The sequence below is a fragment of the Pseudopodoces humilis genome, chromosome 6 (assembly GCF_049639895.1).
Source record: "Pseudopodoces humilis isolate 2021_Gansu_Grassland_sample_001 chromosome 6, ASM4963989v1, whole genome shotgun sequence".
Lineage (NCBI taxonomy): Eukaryota > Metazoa > Chordata > Aves > Passeriformes > Paridae > Pseudopodoces > Pseudopodoces humilis.
The window spans coordinates 3,981,149-3,999,558 of record NC_142205.1 but is presented as its reverse complement, the minus strand read 5'-3'; the positions used below and the strand labels follow the sequence as shown (position 1 = coordinate 3,999,558).

The 18,410-nt window shown below is 38.6% G+C and overlaps 1 protein-coding gene across 4 annotated transcripts in view; it reads right to left on the bottom strand.

Annotated features, from left to right (window-relative positions):
• CTNNA2 (catenin alpha 2) overlaps positions 1–18,410 on the bottom strand; it is a 460,539-nt gene that overhangs the window by 95,382 nt on the left and 346,747 nt on the right. For all 4 annotated transcript variants that reach the window (XM_014258992.2, XM_014258987.2, XM_088056519.1 and 1 more), the window contains one exon: positions 2,571–2,723. In XM_014258992.2, coding sequence (XP_014114467.1) covers positions 2,571–2,723 — 153 coding nt within the window. The remainder of the gene's footprint in view (positions 1–2,570; positions 2,724–18,410) is intronic.

Sequence of the window (18,410 nt, the reverse complement as noted above, 5' to 3'; positions counted from 1 at the left end):
GTAAGTAAAAATGATGAAACTATTTGAAGTGGAAAATCTAGTATAAAAGGGACATAAATATATTCCAAATACGTATTTGCTTCTGCAGACTGATGAACTTGAAATTTGGGGTTAAAAATTTCACTTGCACTAGAAATTCATTTCTTCAAGATGCTTTTTACCTGAACCAGAAATAGCTCATACAACTAAAAGGGACAGATTCACTTAGAAGAACCCATCCTTGGAGAAAAGTAAGAATGCACCCACAAGCCAATACCAGCTGTCACAGACATACAAGATTCAATTAAGAATCTGCTCCTAATAGTCTGGAACAACCTAAATGGAATAAAAATATTAGGTATTAGGCCTGAGACATCTATTGATACCAACATTGCTGCTTTTCAGTGGGGTACAGGACAACCACATGTCAAAAAAATCATTAACCAACCTCCAGTTTGGTCTAAAATACAAATCTAATGTAATGCTAGGCTTATAAAACCAAGACTAAATAACTAAATCTGCTCATTTTTTTTGTTTCATAGAATCACAGAATGCCCTAGGTTGGAAGGGACTTTGAAGTCCATCCAGTTCCACCCCCCTGCTGTGGGCAGGGACATCTTCCACTAGCCCAGGTTGCTCCAAGCCCTGTCCAACCTGGCCTTGGGAACTTCCAGGGATGGGGCAGATTTTCTGGGGCTGTCAGAGTTTTACCATGCTCACAGTAAAGAATTTCCTCCTAAGAACAAACCTAAATTCTCCTTCTGACAGTTTAACAGCATTACAGTTCTTTATTCTTCCCATCAAAATTGTGGGTTCTTCTAGCAAGGAGATTTTGGGTTTTTTGTTTTGTTTTTTTTTTTAACTATACCCCTAAAAGATATTTTTCCTCTTTTTATGCCATTACCTCCTTTGGAATTTTTAAAATATCTACTTAGCTATTTTTAACTTTTTAATAATGCTATTAGACCTGTCATTGCAACACTTTGTTGCAAATCTGTGGAGGATGTGACTGCTATAACACTAACCCCACATATGTTCACTGCATATAAGCCTACAGCTCCACTGCCACTATAACTACAAACAAAACATTGTGGAGGGGTTTTCCATTTGTTTAGGGCTTTTTTTCCCTCTCTTTATTACCTACCAGCTATTTCCTTTTTCATTGCCACAGCTCCAGTCACAAGGAGGCAGCAATAAACCTTTGCATACACACAGCGGCTGGGACTGAAGGGTGCTGACAGCTCTGTGATCCTCTTGCAAAACAACAGCAATAAACCTTAATGGATTCAGCACTGTACAGAAATTTTAGACCCCCAAGACCTTCCTTTAGCCACCTACAAGTTAAGTACTGTAGCAAACACCTAATTTCCAGAGCAGAATAAGGTACCTTGACTCCCTCTTTGGTATATGGCAAGAATGAGATGCTCCAGAGCATTTCAAAACTCACACCCACTGCAAAAACACATCCAGACACTTATTTTTTCAGGGAACTATCCAGATTTAGTCAATATTAACCAAGAAACCCTTACTCTTTGCTTCAGCTCAGGCTCTACAGAATTAGGATGAGTCCTGTTTTAACACAAGACATGCAGAGGTGTAGTTCAGTACCTGTCAGATCAGCAGTTCCCTAATTGCATTTCCCTTTGCTAAACAGCACACTGTGTGACAAGAAAATATCTTGCAAAGGGACTACAAAGCTTTCAAAACATTGCTAGCACAGAAAAATGCCACACTGTTATTGAACAAATCACTGAGTTATATTTGTCTTTAAAAACACAAGCATTTTTCATAGCTCTTGGCCTGCTGGAGGGCAAACCGAGATGAACTTCATCATAATTTTATTAGATGTCCATTCCATGAGTATCCAAGGTTTATTATATTTATTTAATATATAAATATTATATATATATAATACATAATATATAATACATAATATATAATATATAATATTTATATAATATATAAATATATATATAATATATAAATATTATATATTTACCATTATATTTTACACTCTATGTGGTAGAATAAAGCTATTTCAATATCATCCCTGATGACTTGTAATTATCACTGGTTGACTTTACAGTGTGTCTCTTCAGAAAGAGCAGATACTATAAATATATATATGTATATATTTATGTATGAAATACAGACCATACCTGTTCTTAAGGTTGTGCCTTCTCTGTAGGTCCTTTTTTCCTATTTTAGTTCAGACTGACAAATAATTAAGTCTAGAGCAGACCTTGGCCAGGACTAGATTGTGAAGCACCGATTTGGCTTTTTATTCAATAGACATTCAGCTCCATTGTGCTGTTAGTGAAGCTGAACTGAAATTTGCTTCTTGTCACTCATGTCTTTTGACAAACTGCTGGACACACCATTTCTAACATGCTCAATTGCTTTAATGAACTACTAAAACACAGTGCTTTCCTCTGCCCATCATCCAAACGTTTCCTGGGCAATCACCGGCATAAAATTGACCAAATCTCCTGGAACAACACCAAATCTAACGTTTTATCCAGTATATAACTTTTCCTGCCTCTCCTCGAGGTGCCAGATGGAAATCTGGCCGTGTCCATAAGGTCACTTACCTCCACTAACTTGTTGGCGTGTTCACGGAAGACCTGAGCGTATTCCTTCACTTCTTTCTCGTTCCCGCTTTTCGCGGCCTCGATGAGAACCAGCAGTGGGACATTGGTCTCCAGGAATGAATCTGATATGTGATCCATCACTGCCTTCCGGAGCTGTGACAGAAGAGAGCAGACCAGTAAATAAAGGACATTTATCAGCACACGATCCCACTCTTCATATTTAAGCATTGATATGCTGCATCTCACAGTGTTATGTAGGAATTTGGACTTTTTGCTTTCTTTTCTCCAATATTTCCACCAAGCAAAATTAAAAACTTGAGGGCCTAGGCTCTGCAAACCCCTCCTGGGATTTGTGCTGACATACACCTAATCCTGCTGGCCTGAATGGACCTGCACAGAATGACGGTGATAACTCATGTAAGACATAGCAAATTGATGAGTATTGAAAGCTCCACACTGCTTGAAAAAACAATTCAGCTCACTAAAAAGCCAAATATGGATTAAGGAGCTTAACTCCAAGCAACCATTAAAAATATTAGCCAGAATATTTCTAAGCCTTCTCTAATTCCTCCAGTGAACAGTATTCCATGCAATAATTAATATTTTGTGTAGCAGATGCCTTGTGCTTTGTACTCTCATCCGAATAGCTCCAACAAGTATAAACAGAAAACCTTTTTACATTTTCCAGGCAGATTAGAAAATATACTACAATTTATTCTAAAGGAAGAAAAAAACACCTTATAAGTTACTGAAGATTTTACACCTCTTACTCCATATAAACATCTATTTGAAACAATATTACTGTAAAAATGATGTCACTAAACACTTTGCCACCTTACTAATGACCACTAATCAAACGTCACTAAAATTTGAAAGACAGCCAGAAAGATGACTGAAATCTTAAATCTACCTGGAAGCTTAATTACTCTGTAGGATTGTGAATCAGAAACATCTTGATTACGTTTTCTCCAGCTTTGGGTTGTTAAGAATGAAAAACTGTGGACTCAAACAGAAGCTAGGAGCTATTCAACTTGGAGGCTTGGGTAGCCATTAGTCTCCTTAAACCATGCATTTTTAGTTAGATGAAGCATCCAGAGAGATAATTTTCTCTATTCTGCAGCCCAGACAAGAGAGCTTTAGCTAGACAAGGTGCCATCAAAACACCCATTCACACTGAAAACTGGCCTATTGTCAGACATTGCAAATACATAATCCAAGATGCATCTGCTGTTTGATGGTGGCAATTCTCAGCTCTATTTGAATAAGGGGAAATCTAACTTTGAATATTTTCCTTCATTCTGTGAGTGGTGCAGTAAAAACAAGCAAAGTAAAATAGAATATATGCGCTTGCAGGAGGTATTCCTTTTATTTCCATCACAACTGATGCAGTCAATGTATTAAGCAGTTCTCAATCCTCCTTAAAAATTGATTCTACTCAGATTCAACCTGGAAAGTTTTTTTTCCGCTTTCAAAATGATTAAAGGGACTCAGAATAGCTAACTCAGTAACACATACAAACAGGGGGAGGAAAGAAGACAAAAAGAAGAAAAGAATCATCTATCAGAGACCTGCCAACAGTTTGGAAGCTGGTGTGTGTTTGCTACCAGCTATTACATCTCCATCTTGTACTCTTTATTTTTTCTCTCATCAATCTGCTGCTATCCACTTGCTGACTCTTATTTTATTCTTACATTAAAAGTCTTTCAGACCACGCTTTGGGTCTATTTGCACAGCATCTCACACAATGAGACCCTGATCTATGAAAAGCTTTCATAGGTACCATCTCAATATAACAACTAATATTGTTCCAAGTACATCAAAATGTTGCAAGAAAAAGAAGAAAAAAAATATCGTAAGATTCTCAGTGTCAGAGAATAGTGCAGCAGCATAGCACCCTGTGTTCTATGGTGGATAGATTTCCAGTCAATATTTATAAAAAAATTTTAACTTAAAAAAATCAGACACATGGTGGGATTCTTGGTGTTGCTCTGTGCAGGACAACCAGGAGTTGGACTCAATGATCCTTGTGGATCCCACTCAAGATATTCTGTGATTCCCACTTAAATCAAGAGTTTCACCTATAGCCAGCATTAAGGAAGAAATACTGCCAGAGAAGGTGCATCATAAATTTGCATCATTCTCCTCTACAGACATCCATTTCCCAGCGCTTGCTGGCAAATTCTAGGTCAGGTGCCTCATTTGTGTACCCATAGTACGAAAGTACTGAAAGGGCATTTCGGCCCCTTGTACCGAAAAAAGCCAAATGGCAGCATTTCCAAAGGAATACATGAAGCTTTTAAAAATCCAGTGTGGCTTCCAGCTCATTCTCAGTGAAAGATCCTTAAAAACTTCTGCTTGCTCAAGTTCAGCGTGTGCCAGTGAAAACCTACTGCCCACTGCACTAAAAAAACCTTACTTTAAATGCTAAATGAGCACCGACACTTTTCTGTTTGTATCCTGCCATACGGAGGGATCTGTTCCAAAGGCTTGTATTTATTCAATGAACAAGCAATTCAATTTTTAATCTAAGGTAATGTGGTGCTATAGATCGGGTTATAACAATATGCCCCGTGGAATTGTAACAGTAGTCTCAGGATGTTCAAGTAAGCAGCTTATTTTCATCAAATAGCCTACAACCACATACCAGAAATCAATAAAAAGGACAGCAAGAGCATCAGCTAACCAGCAATTTGGGGGTTGTAAATATACAGTAGAGCTCTTTCTGAATCAAAATGAATGAATGAATAAAAAGGATATCTTGTTTCTAATGGTAACAGTGTTGTTGTCTGAGGTTCATAATTGCAGCAGCTGAAAAAAAAAAAAATCTGAATTCTGACTGTCACCAGTTTAATAAATACAAAATTAATACACTCTATTTTTCTTCTGCTGTGTTAATCAGAGATGTCAGTAGAGTATTTCTGCCCCCTCCTTGTAAGCAGGCGTTATAATTTCTTTAGGAATTTGTTATCTGAGTTTTAGGATGCCCTTGTGTTGAAGTTGAAAGGTAGAGTTAAAGGGTTTTACATACACAAGAGACCACCAATTTTGCCATCCTTCACCACTAGCCGTAAAGAACGACTTGACAAAATCATTTGTTAAATGTGACAGCAGTATGAAGGCAAGACATTCATCCCAGAGCTCAAATGGATACATGACAAGGTAATATTAATGGCACAAGACAAGACATTTAAAAGTACTGGTTCACCATTACCAGTCTATTTGATCCAATTAGGGCTATTCATCAAGGTAAATAATTACTGGAAAAGCAATCCTGTGTGCTCCTGTGCATGCTGCAACAAAGTCCAGTCTAAGTGATGGCTTGTGCACCCAGAGATTTCAGTTTCATCCAGGTAATGTCAGTTCAGAAGGGAATGGGAGAAGGCTGTGACCTGAATTTGAATGGTCACAAAGCAAGCAGCAAAAGCCCATTGTGTTTTATTCCAAAACCAGCACCAGAGCTTTGGTCACACACACCTGCATTAACAAATGCCTTTGCAATGCCTTAATTTATGCTGTGTTCTGATGTAAATATTATGACACACACTATTACTCATAAGACAACGCTTTAGGATTTTTTTCCCCCCACTGGTTTTTTAATTTAGAGATGAATTCAAAGCACAAATTCCACCACATGAAACTTCATTTATTAGAGCAGGAAGCATGTTAAATTAAGGTCTTCCTTAATTCATTTTGTCAGAGAGAAAACTTTATTAATGTACATAAAGCTAACAGATTAATAAATTTGCCAGTTCAACAAAAAATATTGAAGGAAAACATGAAAACCTGAAAATATTTTTGAAAGCATGAATGGTGCATAGGCGGATTTTATATCTTTCCAGTTCAAGTCAATTTTGTCACTTTATGGTGCACAGTCAAGTTGCTGTTTTCGATAGCATCATGCTCTACTGTTCTAAGCACTGTTTAGGGCTGTTTTATCATTGTCAGTTCACAGCCATAATTGAGCTCAAAGAGGTTAAATGCCCACCAAAACGATGTTTTCCATGTCTATATAACAATTTTAAAACCAAAATGTCTCAGTGCTACTTACAGTCTAGTAAAGAATTAGATATCTAATCCTGCCACTGGAAGGTAAAGGCACAGCAGGAGATTAATGACTCCAACAGATTGTTAAACTTTATAAAGCCTGGCAGTACAGAGCTGCCTGTAACAAAAGTTTACCAAGGAGCACCTTATTCACCATTTTCCATTTAATGTGCGTTGCAGCCCAGCTCCAGTTTGCACCTGCAGAGCGCTCCCAAACAGGCATTAATTCAATTGAAAGGGATGAAAATAAAGCCTGCTCCACTGCAGTTAAGGTGTGTCACCTCCAATACGCTGTGAAATTGAGTTCTGGAGAATAAGGCAGTGACCATTAGAAGCTGCTGCAGTACGGTGCTAAAGAGAAAGTCTCGGTCAATTCGGCAGACTGTGTCACATGAGGATGTGACAAAAGAATGGTAACGTGGGGGATGGGGACAGCAACACCACCAATTATGTCTTGGTGAATTAAACAGCAAAAAAGACTCATATTTAGAATATGTGTCACACTTGGACACTCAAACTACAGATCTATGGAATATATTACATTAAAAAAAATTAAAAAAAAAAAAAAGTATAATTTGAGCCAAAGATAAATCAGGTAGAAATGCTGCTACAAAGACAGGTAATAATTAGAAATGGCCTGAATCTTAAAGATCATCCAGTTCCAATCCCCCTTCCACTGCCCCAGGTTTCTCCAAGCTCCATCCAGCCTGGCCTTGGACACTTCCAGGGATCCAGGGGCAGCCACAGCTTCTCTGGGCATCCTGTGCCAGGGCCTGCCCACCCTCAAAGGAAACAATTTCTTCCTAAAATCTAATCTAAACCTGCTCTCTTTTAGTTCAAACCGTTTAAAATATTTTTCCATATGTGAGCTTTCTTCCCTCTACAGAGAAGCTTCCATAATCAGGAAAAGATTTGGAGTGAATTTGCTAACAGAAAGCAAGTTGAAGTGATAATTTTTGACCAAAAATTTGAAAGGCTGTAAGATACAGACAGAGAAATGTTCCTTCTAGTCATAGGCCACTATAAAGGATTCCTCAAAATGGTTCATGGCCCAAAGCAAGAAAGAACCCAGTTACCAAGTGCTAAGGTACTTAATCCCCATTGATTTAAATTTGTTTGTTTGTTTGTTTGATGGGGTTTTTTTGAGGGCCTGTAGTGGATGGTTTATCAATTTTCATGACAGAAAGATTTTATACCACCTTTTCAAAAAAAGCATTTTTCAATAAGAGTAAGCATCAGGCTTGCTAGAAATATCAGTGCAGTTACATAAAAGCAGAGAAAAAAAAATTCTATGTTTGGGGGAATGATGACCACATACCCCTCAAACATGTGAAGATTATCAAGGTAGGAAATCTGTCTTTCATATCTGGATAGAACAATGAAGACTCAACTCCAATGGCAGTGCTGGGATTCAATTAAATATTTAAATGAAGAGTTATACAGGGGATTAACAGGTAGAGGGCAGTACGGAGATTCCCATTAAAAATGTGGGAAAATCAGAAATACAGGTAGGAATTGAGCAGACAGTAAAAAGTATTAGGGAAGTGAAAATAAGCCAAGAGTGAAAAGACAGTGATTAACTTTTGCATCCTGTATGACCTGAGAGGGTAGAATTGTGATAAAGTGAATATGCAAATATGGAACTGCAGAACAGGAAATTACATGTAGGAACAAAGAAGGGTGAAACTATAGGTTACCCCAGCAGAGAAAAAAAAAAAGGTAAGACTGAAAAATAACCTTGTGAAAACTGGAGAGAATGGTAAAGTGTCAAAAATGTCACCAAAACTGCAAACCTAAAGGGTCTGATGTAAAAGAGGTGGGACAAAGGAGAGGGAAATGAGGAAGAATAGAGATATTGAATTAAAAATCCAAAGATTAAACTAAGAACCACAACCTATTGTATATAATATATAATATTATATAGTATATAATCATAGTATATAATCATCTACTGTCTCAGGTCCTGTTGAAATGATACTTAAATCAAGTAGAGTGGCTTTGGAGTTTTATGGGGTTTTGTTAATGAAATACAGTAAATAAATAAATAAAATGGGGGAAATGCTGGTTTGGGAAGATGAAATAGCAATTTGGTCAAGAAGGGAAGGAAATTTTCTACGAAAACTCTTAATGAAGTTATCCTCACTATGAGCAGTCAGATCCAATAAGCCTTACAGGTTTAATACAGAAAATGTCACACGTGTCACACTTGCAGTCCCACCTAACCCAGCTGCATGAACAGCCTGGCATAGGCATATTGTCATCAGCTTCTCCAAGAACTACAGACTGAGCCCAGTGGAAGCTGATGACAGCTCTTGGGTAGACCTGTCTGTTGAAGTGCCAGACAATGGCTGAAACAAGATTAAAAATTGATTGTGTGCTGCAAAAATGGATTTCTCATCATCCTGTCCAAGAGTCATTCGAAGTCACCAGCAGATCCTGCCCCATGGACAGAGATGATTGATATCTGATACTATCAATTATCATCCATGCCTTTCAAAAAGCCCTTACAGCAGCGAGATCAGTCTGGGTTTTGTTCTTGGGTTTGTTTTGTTGGGGGTTTTCTTGTCTTTTTTTCTCATTTCACTTATACTTTCTTTTCTTCTCCTTTGCAGTCATTTTTGCACAGTAAGAATTGGAAACAAAACCTTTTGTATCTGGTTGCTTAATTACAAGTAGAACATAACATTAAAGATATTTCATAACACTTAGAAATAGAGTTAGTGAACAAAATTAATGTCAATTAAGAAACAAATGTAATGTTGAAATCCCATTTGGCAATTAAACTCTATGTACTTTCCCACTGCTCATAAAGCCATTAAGAAGATGGAATTAGAGAAGTTTTTGGAAAAGGATTATGTTTTCCTCTGCATTTATGGTGCTCCCTACCTCATGCTACTGCATTATTGATAATGAACACCAACATTTGAAGCTGTTGTTATGAATTCAAAATTCTGTAAGTTCCTTTAGCTGATATGACTATAGGTCATTCTTGAGATGACACTACAGAACAGTGAAAGATTATTTATGTAAAACTATTATCAACAGAAATCTCTTGAAATACATTTCTGGTGCCTTTTTTTGTCTTTTCTTTTGTCTATTTTGTGGGTATTTTTATTTATAATGTAGAAAAATTATAAATATACACTTCCATTGAGCTTCACCCACATTTACAGTGTCTTTTATCAAAAAGATTTAAAAAATCTCCATGCCTATTCCTCTGCAGTGATTATAGAGTTAGGCATCTTCTAAACACAAAGATTTGTTGAAATATCTGAAGTTTTACAAGGGCTCATTATTTGAGGAATAATACACAAACTATGTGCAGTAATCTCATCCAGTGCAATAGAGCTGTCACTGAGTTTTGCCGCCTAATTCTTCTCAAGGCACTTTGAAAGGCCAACCCTCTGCTCATTTTTTTCAGTTTAAAAAAGAAAAAAGAAATTAAAAAAAAGATAAAATCCAGTCCCTACTTCAAAAAGTAAAAAGAGCCATGGTTACTACACTGTGGCTTTTGCCAGAGGAAAAAAAATCCATGATGAGTATTATGTTTTCTTTGTTTGATGAAAATGTTACACACTGCAGCCTTACCCAAAACTACCTGATATGGGCATAGTTTCCTGAAATATGGCACCATATGTGCATCAGTAAACATTATGTGTAGAGTAAATTAAACCAAGCCTTATAATTAGGCAGTAAGGAAATTACTGCAGACCCGAAAGAGTAAATCAGCAGTATTAAAGCACTCACCATTTCCTCTGGAGCACTTCAGAGCACTATAAAAACCTCAATGTCACAGTGATAAACACCTAGAAGTGCACTTTGAGGGAGACAAAGATGTTTGTTCAAAGAAGTTCAAATCAAAATCCTTATTGATTGTAATTCAAATAACAGTGCATTTTCTCTAATTCTTTAGATCAGATTTTTGAAGATTTTACTAAAAGTCCTTTCCTGAGGTAAATACACCAGTTATTCTACCAAATGGGAGCAGACAGAAAGTGGAAGTATTGATCAGCATGCCAGGGGCTCACAGCTCTTTCAGACCACGTTGGTGACATTCAGTGTCCCTATTCCCATAAATTCAGTGAGGGTGGAAGAGCAGAGCTCTTCATCAAGTGGAGCATGTTGCTCCATCTCAGTCCTTTTAGGGCTGAGTTCTTCAATACTCCCTCACAGAGAGTTTTGTTTATTTTAGTTCTGTGTCAGGAAGGATACTTTAAAGGCTTGTTAGGTTCTTGTTTCTCGTGTTTATTAATATGTCTTATCAAAAGACTTGGCAGGTCTTCTCCAGACTTTCTGCTCAAGTTCAATCCACCATCTCCTGCCTCAAATTGGCTCAAATGGCACAAAATGGCTTCAAAATACACAGCTCTTTTATCTTTATACTTATTTTCACCTAATTAACAATAGACACATAAATTATTTTTCTTAGTGACCCAGTGAACCAACACCTCTGTGCTGCACTGTGGCATTTTCTATCCAATCACTTACTACTACCCAAAAACCTCTAGAAGAAGGAGATGAAGAAGAAAGAAGAAGTCAAGGGACAATATCCTAAATCTTCCATCTTGTCTTCTGTTCTTTAAACTAGTTTAAACTCTAAACTTTAATTTTTTCACTTAGTGACTTAAGAAAACTCTCTGATTTACACACTCACAGTTTTAGCTTTTCTATTTAACTTTAATAGTTGTTTCTATGGTATTATATGAAATTTCAGTGTTTTCTTGGATCTCAGAGCCAGGTATCAGGGACAAGGGCACACACTCTGTGCTCCAGACTCCAACAGGAGCATTGCTATCTCTGCCTTCTAAGCCAGTATCACACCAGACTCCAGCCTAACACCTTTGTACAGGCTGCAAAACCTACAAAACAGCTACAAATCTAGAAAAAGAGCTACACACAATGCAGTGCACCCATACTAAATGAATACAAGGCATAAACATGTAGCCCTGGCACAGAAATAAATCTGTATTAGCATTTGATAGACTGCTTTTGGTGTCACTGCAGGTGAAAATCAAACCTATTAAGCAACAAGGAAAAGGTGCTGAGTTTCTCACATGCAAGAGCTGATGCCACAGGTGGCCTTAGGTTCAAAGAGGTTTAGATTAATTTGTGGCTGGCTCCCTTTAAAAAATGCCAGCATTTTGTCAAGATGTATTTTCATGCAACAGAATGGGGCAATCTCAGCAATAACACTGCATTTCCCCTTGGAAACAGCCAAAACCTGCTTTTTGGTAATACATTACAGACTCCTGTGGATCATCTGTTTAAGTGTGACCTTGCTTCAACTCTGCCTTTGCAAAATAAATCTTAATAAACATTCCTGCAACACTAAATTCAGAATTTCAGAAATTCAGAAGTTACAACCTCCTTGGATGTTCTGCTACTACTTCACGCTTGTGTGAAGTTTTGCATCTTCAGAACACTGCATCAGCTCTTACAAACTCTCACAGCCTCACGTGAGCTCAGGAAGGTCTGTGACCCTTTTATTCTCTGTTTTCTTCCCCTCTTTAAATTATACAGATCTTGAATAATAAAAAAATCCCCCTTCAGGATTTATAACCTTACCCAATGCCCTCTTGTTTGCAACAAAGGGCACATCAGAGAAGGAGAACACACTTCCCCAGCCCCCCAGAAATGTCCCGAATGCTGCACCATCGACTGGCTCCAGTGGGTAGCTGGAAAGTCAAAGGACTCCCCACACAAATCTGTCTTCAGGGTGCCTAAATTAGAAAGCAGATTGTTCATGACTCCCTGTGTACAAAGGGCTTATACAAAACATATCCTTGAAACCCCAAGTCACCCTTCAGAAATGAACTGTCCAGTGACTGTAAGGGAGGCTGAATGAAAACCACTCCTTTGTATCACCAGCTGATTTCTATAACTGACATCAGCTGGTGTGAATTTTCAGAGTTCTCTCCTTCCCCTTCCCCCTGCCTTCTCAGTATGAGATTCTTATTTCTTTTCATTTTCAATTTCTCTTCATTGTCTTTGGGAAGCTGAAAGGAGTTTGTTATTCAATGTATATTAAGTTTGATTAGAATTGGGTTCACTGTTTTCCACTGAAGATTTTGTTTTGCTTTCTGAGTCCTTATGCTTCCCTTGGGCTTATATCTTAATATTCAGATGCTGCATGTTACCTCCTAATGCTGGTAGAACACAGAATACCTCAAGCGAGGCAGCTTCACCTTCAGAAGCAACTTTATTTCCTAAGCTTCAGATTATTCTTCTAAAACTGGACAGTAAGCCTTGCCTGTCCTCACAGAGCATAGCAAAGAGAGGATAAACAAAAAATATAAGTCAGTTAATTATGATTTAGAGCACCAAGGTTGAATTTCTAGGTGCTTCTGGCCCTCCCTACAGCATTTGCAAGTCATCTGGTCTGGGTGTGAGACAGAAGCTTTGCTGGAAGAAGATGATGAGAAGATTTCCTCTTTTGGAGGAAGTCCTGTGTTTCCCTCAGAGCATTTACATTCTGTAAAGAAGCAACCTATGCATATCCTTGAGTAGAGAGATTTGAGGCCACAGACTGAAAACGTTATATAAATGTCTATCCATAATATAATTGACATTGTATGGGTTAGCTGAGATAAAATCTGTTCCAACAGAACACATTATTTCAGTTTTAGGTGTCCCATCAGTCTAATTCCATGAGTTAATATTCATGCTTTTTTATTCTGAGAGTCCTTCTAGAGTCTACAGCAATTTTTGGCAGGCTTCAAAGTGCTAAACATTTTTATTTTTTTTTTCTTCCCCCTAAATAACATTCATAAACAGCAATACAACTTAATCTACGTGGAAGTGAGTGACATAAAGAGCAAAGGGAGACACGCTGCTGCTCAAGGGCTGGAACAGAGAGAGATGATAAACAAGCCTAAGAACTTGCTGAAGCCTGGAATCTAGCTCGAACTGGTGCAACCCATGTTAAACAAAGGACAGCAAATTGCAAGTCCTTTCAGAGACCTGTGAAGCTGAAAAAAAACCTGAGTAGAGTCAAGATGCTGTCCCCAAGGTCTTTGTTTTACCAAATTTGCACAAATAAATTACAGAAGGTATTTTTCTCATCAAACTTCAAGCTTTTGCAAGCTTGAATTGCAGCCTAATACAAGCACTGAAACAGTACTATCAAGGATTTAATGATCATTGTGGGTGCCTTCTAACTCAGGATATTCTAAAAGATATGACTAAAAGATAATGTAATAATTGTAGACTGAAGGGAGGGATATTAAAGAATTGGGCTGTAACAGGCTGATGAAAATCATGCCCAGAGTCCACCAAGTGTCTTACAAAGGAATTAGCAAGAGCCCATCTTAGCACAGGGGAACGTAAATGACTGATCAAATATACATAAGGGTCATGTGAAGGGATGTACTTACTGCATTATACATAAAGAATTGATTAGAGGTATAAAAAGGGCAAATATGACCCAGGTTTTTTTTATTATTTTTAATTTGGCTTCTGCAGAGTGTGTGTCTGGAAGAAAGACACCACAGCACGGTCACTATTGATGTTAGCTCATGCCTAAATGGCCAAAGCTGATCCTGAGTACCCCAGAGTGTGTCCCCATTCCTAGGACACTGAGAGTGGCTGCTGGGAAAAGCAGACACTGAAAAGAAGCAATCAATATCCTAACACATCAGAAATAGGGAAAACTCATCCAAACCAATGCAGAAATCTTGGGAAAAGCTATTTATGGCTTTCAGGCTAAAAAGGAGCTCTGATTAAATCACCAGTAACAAGGACAAAGCCCAGATACACCCGAAAGCCGTTTGTGGGAAATCATATAGGAAAACAAGCTCCATGGCACTGTGGAAATCACAGAAAGGGTTTATTTATGAATAGTAACCTGCAATGGTTATACAATATCAATGTTACTGCAGCTGCAGATAGCAGAGAACAGAACCATACTCTGGGATTTTCCTTCTGGACTGGTTTTCTGAGGGAATGATCACAGTAAATCTGTCCCTTTTTTCTTTTCAAACACATATTAATCAGTTGACCTATTTTAAAACCATCTGACAGAGAGAAAAGATCTTAAGGATGGTGAATAGATGGAGTTTGATGGAAAATTGTCTGGGTGGGAGAAGAGTGATGCAAATCAGTGTCCTAAGGAGAGAAATTTGTGATGTGAAGTCAGAGGCTGCGTGGCCAGAGTACCCACACAGGAACCAGCCCATTGCACTCTGCATTTCTCCTGGAGTAACAAATGAGCTCAGACAATGAGGAATGAGCAGGGAAAATGATGGAGGGAGAAAATGGGAGGAAACATGAGAATCAAGGACCTCAGATTATTGCTGTAGAAAGCCCTAAGCAGACAGTACAATGCTATAGAAAGCAAAATTTCATTAATTCAGGTGTTCACAATTCTGGTTTTCAGTCCTGTGTTTACAAAATAAGGATTCCTCAGGGGTTTGTAGGATGCTCTCTGGAAAAGACAATCTGAGGACATTTTTGATAAAAAGAAGTGCTAAAGTGGAATGTTTTGCCTCAGACAGTGGTGTGAGGAATTCTTTTTTCCATATTCAAAATCACCATCTTAGTTACTACCTGTATGTAGCTACTAAGAGGATGTTGATGTTATTCTGCTTTTTGTGACACCTGTCCAAAACATTGAGCTGGATTTTATCCAACACCATACAAAGGCCACAAAACTATAATCAGGTGGCAAAAAAGTGCATTTTGATACTGCACACACAAACTTAGATATCTAACAGTAATAATAATTTATATTAGGCATCCATTCCATTAAAGTGAAAGCCCAGGACATCAGTCTAAATGTTCAGAAGTATTTATCAAAATGCAACTGGTAATGCAGTTATTTCAGGGCTTTCTACTCCACAGTTCCTATTAATATATATGTTTTACTGATGTTTTGTTGCCTTAAACTTCAAGGAGAAGCAGAATTCCAACATTAGGACTTTTTAATTTTTGCTTTATTCTACTTTCAGATGAAACATGAAAATTTAAAACCTAGAAAAATGCTTTGAAACAAAGGAAAATCTCCTTGGCTGTGGTATAAATGAGGGTTTAATTTTTAATACATATTTATATGTAAATATTTGTATTTGCAATGCTAGGCTAAAAAACAAATTATTAACTTTCAAAATGAAAACTGGAATCTACTGGAAAAAATCCAAACTAGACTTTTCAACACTCTCAGGTTTCTTTTTTTATAATTATTATTTTGTTAAAATTTTCCAAATTAAATTTCTGGATGCTTTCTGGAAGTTTTCCAGTTCTTAAGAAAATTATAATTTTCTGTGGAGTATTTATTTCATGCAGTATTTCTAAGCAGCTTTAGTAATAACATAAATCTCAGTCTGTAGGAGTGGGACAAATTCTCCTTAACAGCTGTATGAGAGTATGATTTCCAGTATAAACTGAGAATTGGTGGTGAAAATATATCTTATTTTGTCCAATTCCTTCCACTTGGAGGCACAGGAAGCCTTGAATGGGCAAACATGAAATAATGCAGGCAGGCTGCTGTAATGGCAGCACAAATAGGTGGTATTTAAGGCAAAAGAAATGGTTTTGGCTATTCCACCTCGAGTGGCTGGTGCAGAAAGAACAGGAGGTGGGGGATGGCAGCAGGGCCCTGGCAGATGGGACAGCAGCAACTCCAGCCATGCTGCTCCTCCAGGTGCTGTGAGCAAACCTCTGGTGTGTCCTGCCTGCTTCTCTCTCTTTCAGGGTCTCCCCAGAGCTGCAATCCTCAAAATGCCAGCTGCTGGAGCATTTGAACTCTAGGGTTGGGGATTCTCTTTCTTCCTAGGGAGGAAAAACAAGCTCACACAAGAACTGGCATCAGCCAGCACCCGCTGCTGGCTTGGCTCGCTGTACCACGCAGGGAAAGATGCCTTTGTTCAACTTCTAGGTTTTGTCGTTTTGGGGTTGTTTTTTTTTTTCCACCTACAGGCTTGCATACCAGTGGGAAAAAGAGATTCCAAATCTTGCCAATTGGCAGAACTTTTTATCAGATTCAATGCTCTCTCCAGCTTGTTCAAAATGAAAGGCTGATTCAGCCTAGAGAAGAGAAGGCTTCCAGATCTTCCAGCACCTTCCAGTGCCTAAAGGGGCTACAAAAGAGTTGGAGAGGGACTTTTGGAGAGGGCATGGAGTGACTGGACAGCAGGAATGGCTTTACATTGGCATAGGGCAGGGTTACAGAATCACAGAATATTTAGGGTTGGAAGGACATCTGGAGATCATCCAGTCCAAACCCCCTGTCAAGGCAGTGTCACCTGGAGCAGGTGACACAGGAACATGCCCAGGTGGGTTTGGAATGTCTCCAGAGAGGGAGACTCCATGGCCTCCCTGGGCAGCTGTTCCAGTGCTCTGCCACCCTCAACATTAAGAAGTTCTTCCTCATGTTGAGGTGGAACTTCTGTTTGAGTTTATGGCCATAAGTCCTTGTCCTGTCCCTGTGCACCACGGAAAGAATCTGGCACAATTCTGTGACCCCCTCCTTGGAGATATTTATATGGATTGATGAGATCCCTCCTATTCTCTTTTCCAGACTAAACAAGCCCAACTTCTACAGTATCTCCTTATAAGGGGGATGCTCCAAACCCTTCACTGTCTTTGTGGTCTCTGCTGGACCTTCTCCAGTAGCTCCTTGTTTAAATTGGACTGAGGAGCCTGCATTAGATTTTAGGAAGGAATTGTTCCCTGTGAGGGTGGGCAGGCCCTGGCACAGGGTGCCCAGAGAAGCTGTGGCTGCCCCTGGATCCCTGGAAGTGTCCAAGGCCAGGCTGGATGGAGTCTGGAGCAACCTGGGGCAGGGGAAGGTGTCCCTGCCCATGGCAGGGGGTTGGATAGAGATGGGTGTCAGGGTCCCTTCCAACCCAAACCACCCTGGGATTCCATGAAAAGCCAGTAAGGAATGGCAGCAGTAAGCCATGGGCTGGTGAGGTGTGTCTGCTTCCAAGAACTTGCTCAGTCTGACTTAAGTTGATGTTCTTACTGGCAATTCATAATAAGATGTATAATTAGATCTCCATAATCATTTCCCAATTCCCAGGAGCATTCAAATGGTGAGTTTTAAAGATGTAATTCCATCAGAATAAGAAATATCGAAGTGCCTGTGAATTGTGAGGTGGAATTTTCGCACCACATGTTCCATCCACAGTCATTTCCCATCTCTGCATGTTACACAGATAATGAAATCAAGTCTCTGAAATAAAGAGTTAAGTGACCCGGGGAGAAAATGAAAAATCAGTCTTAGATGGGTGATTACTGAAGACTTGCAAGGGAGCTTGACTACCAAACAGGAAAAAAAAAACCAAACCAAAATCTATCTATCTATCTATCTATCTATCTATCTATCTATCTATCTATCTATCTATCTATCTATCTATCTATCATCTATATTTTTCATCACCAAAACATATGTTATAGGTTATCTAGCTTTATGATGTTAACATTAAACTTCCAAAGTCTGAAAAGCAAGCTTTAAAAGGGATTCCTTAAAAACAAGAGGCATATTCAGAGTTGGTTGTGTCTCCAGTGATTTTGTCCAGAACAGAAAGACTGAAATAGCAGGACTCTGTAATCTCCACTGCAGCTCATTTCCTCTGAATCTTCAGGCCTCTCTCCACAGCCATTAAACCAAGCCCTCAGTGCCACCCTCAATTCTGGAATCCAGCAGGGAGTGCACAGGCAGGTCTGGGCAGGCACACTGCTGATTATATTCATGTGATGAAGCACAGCATTGATTATGATTCTTAAGAATCATGGTTTACAATCAGAATGCACATTGTTGAAAGCAGACTCCATCTTCCTCTGTTTGTGAAACCCAAA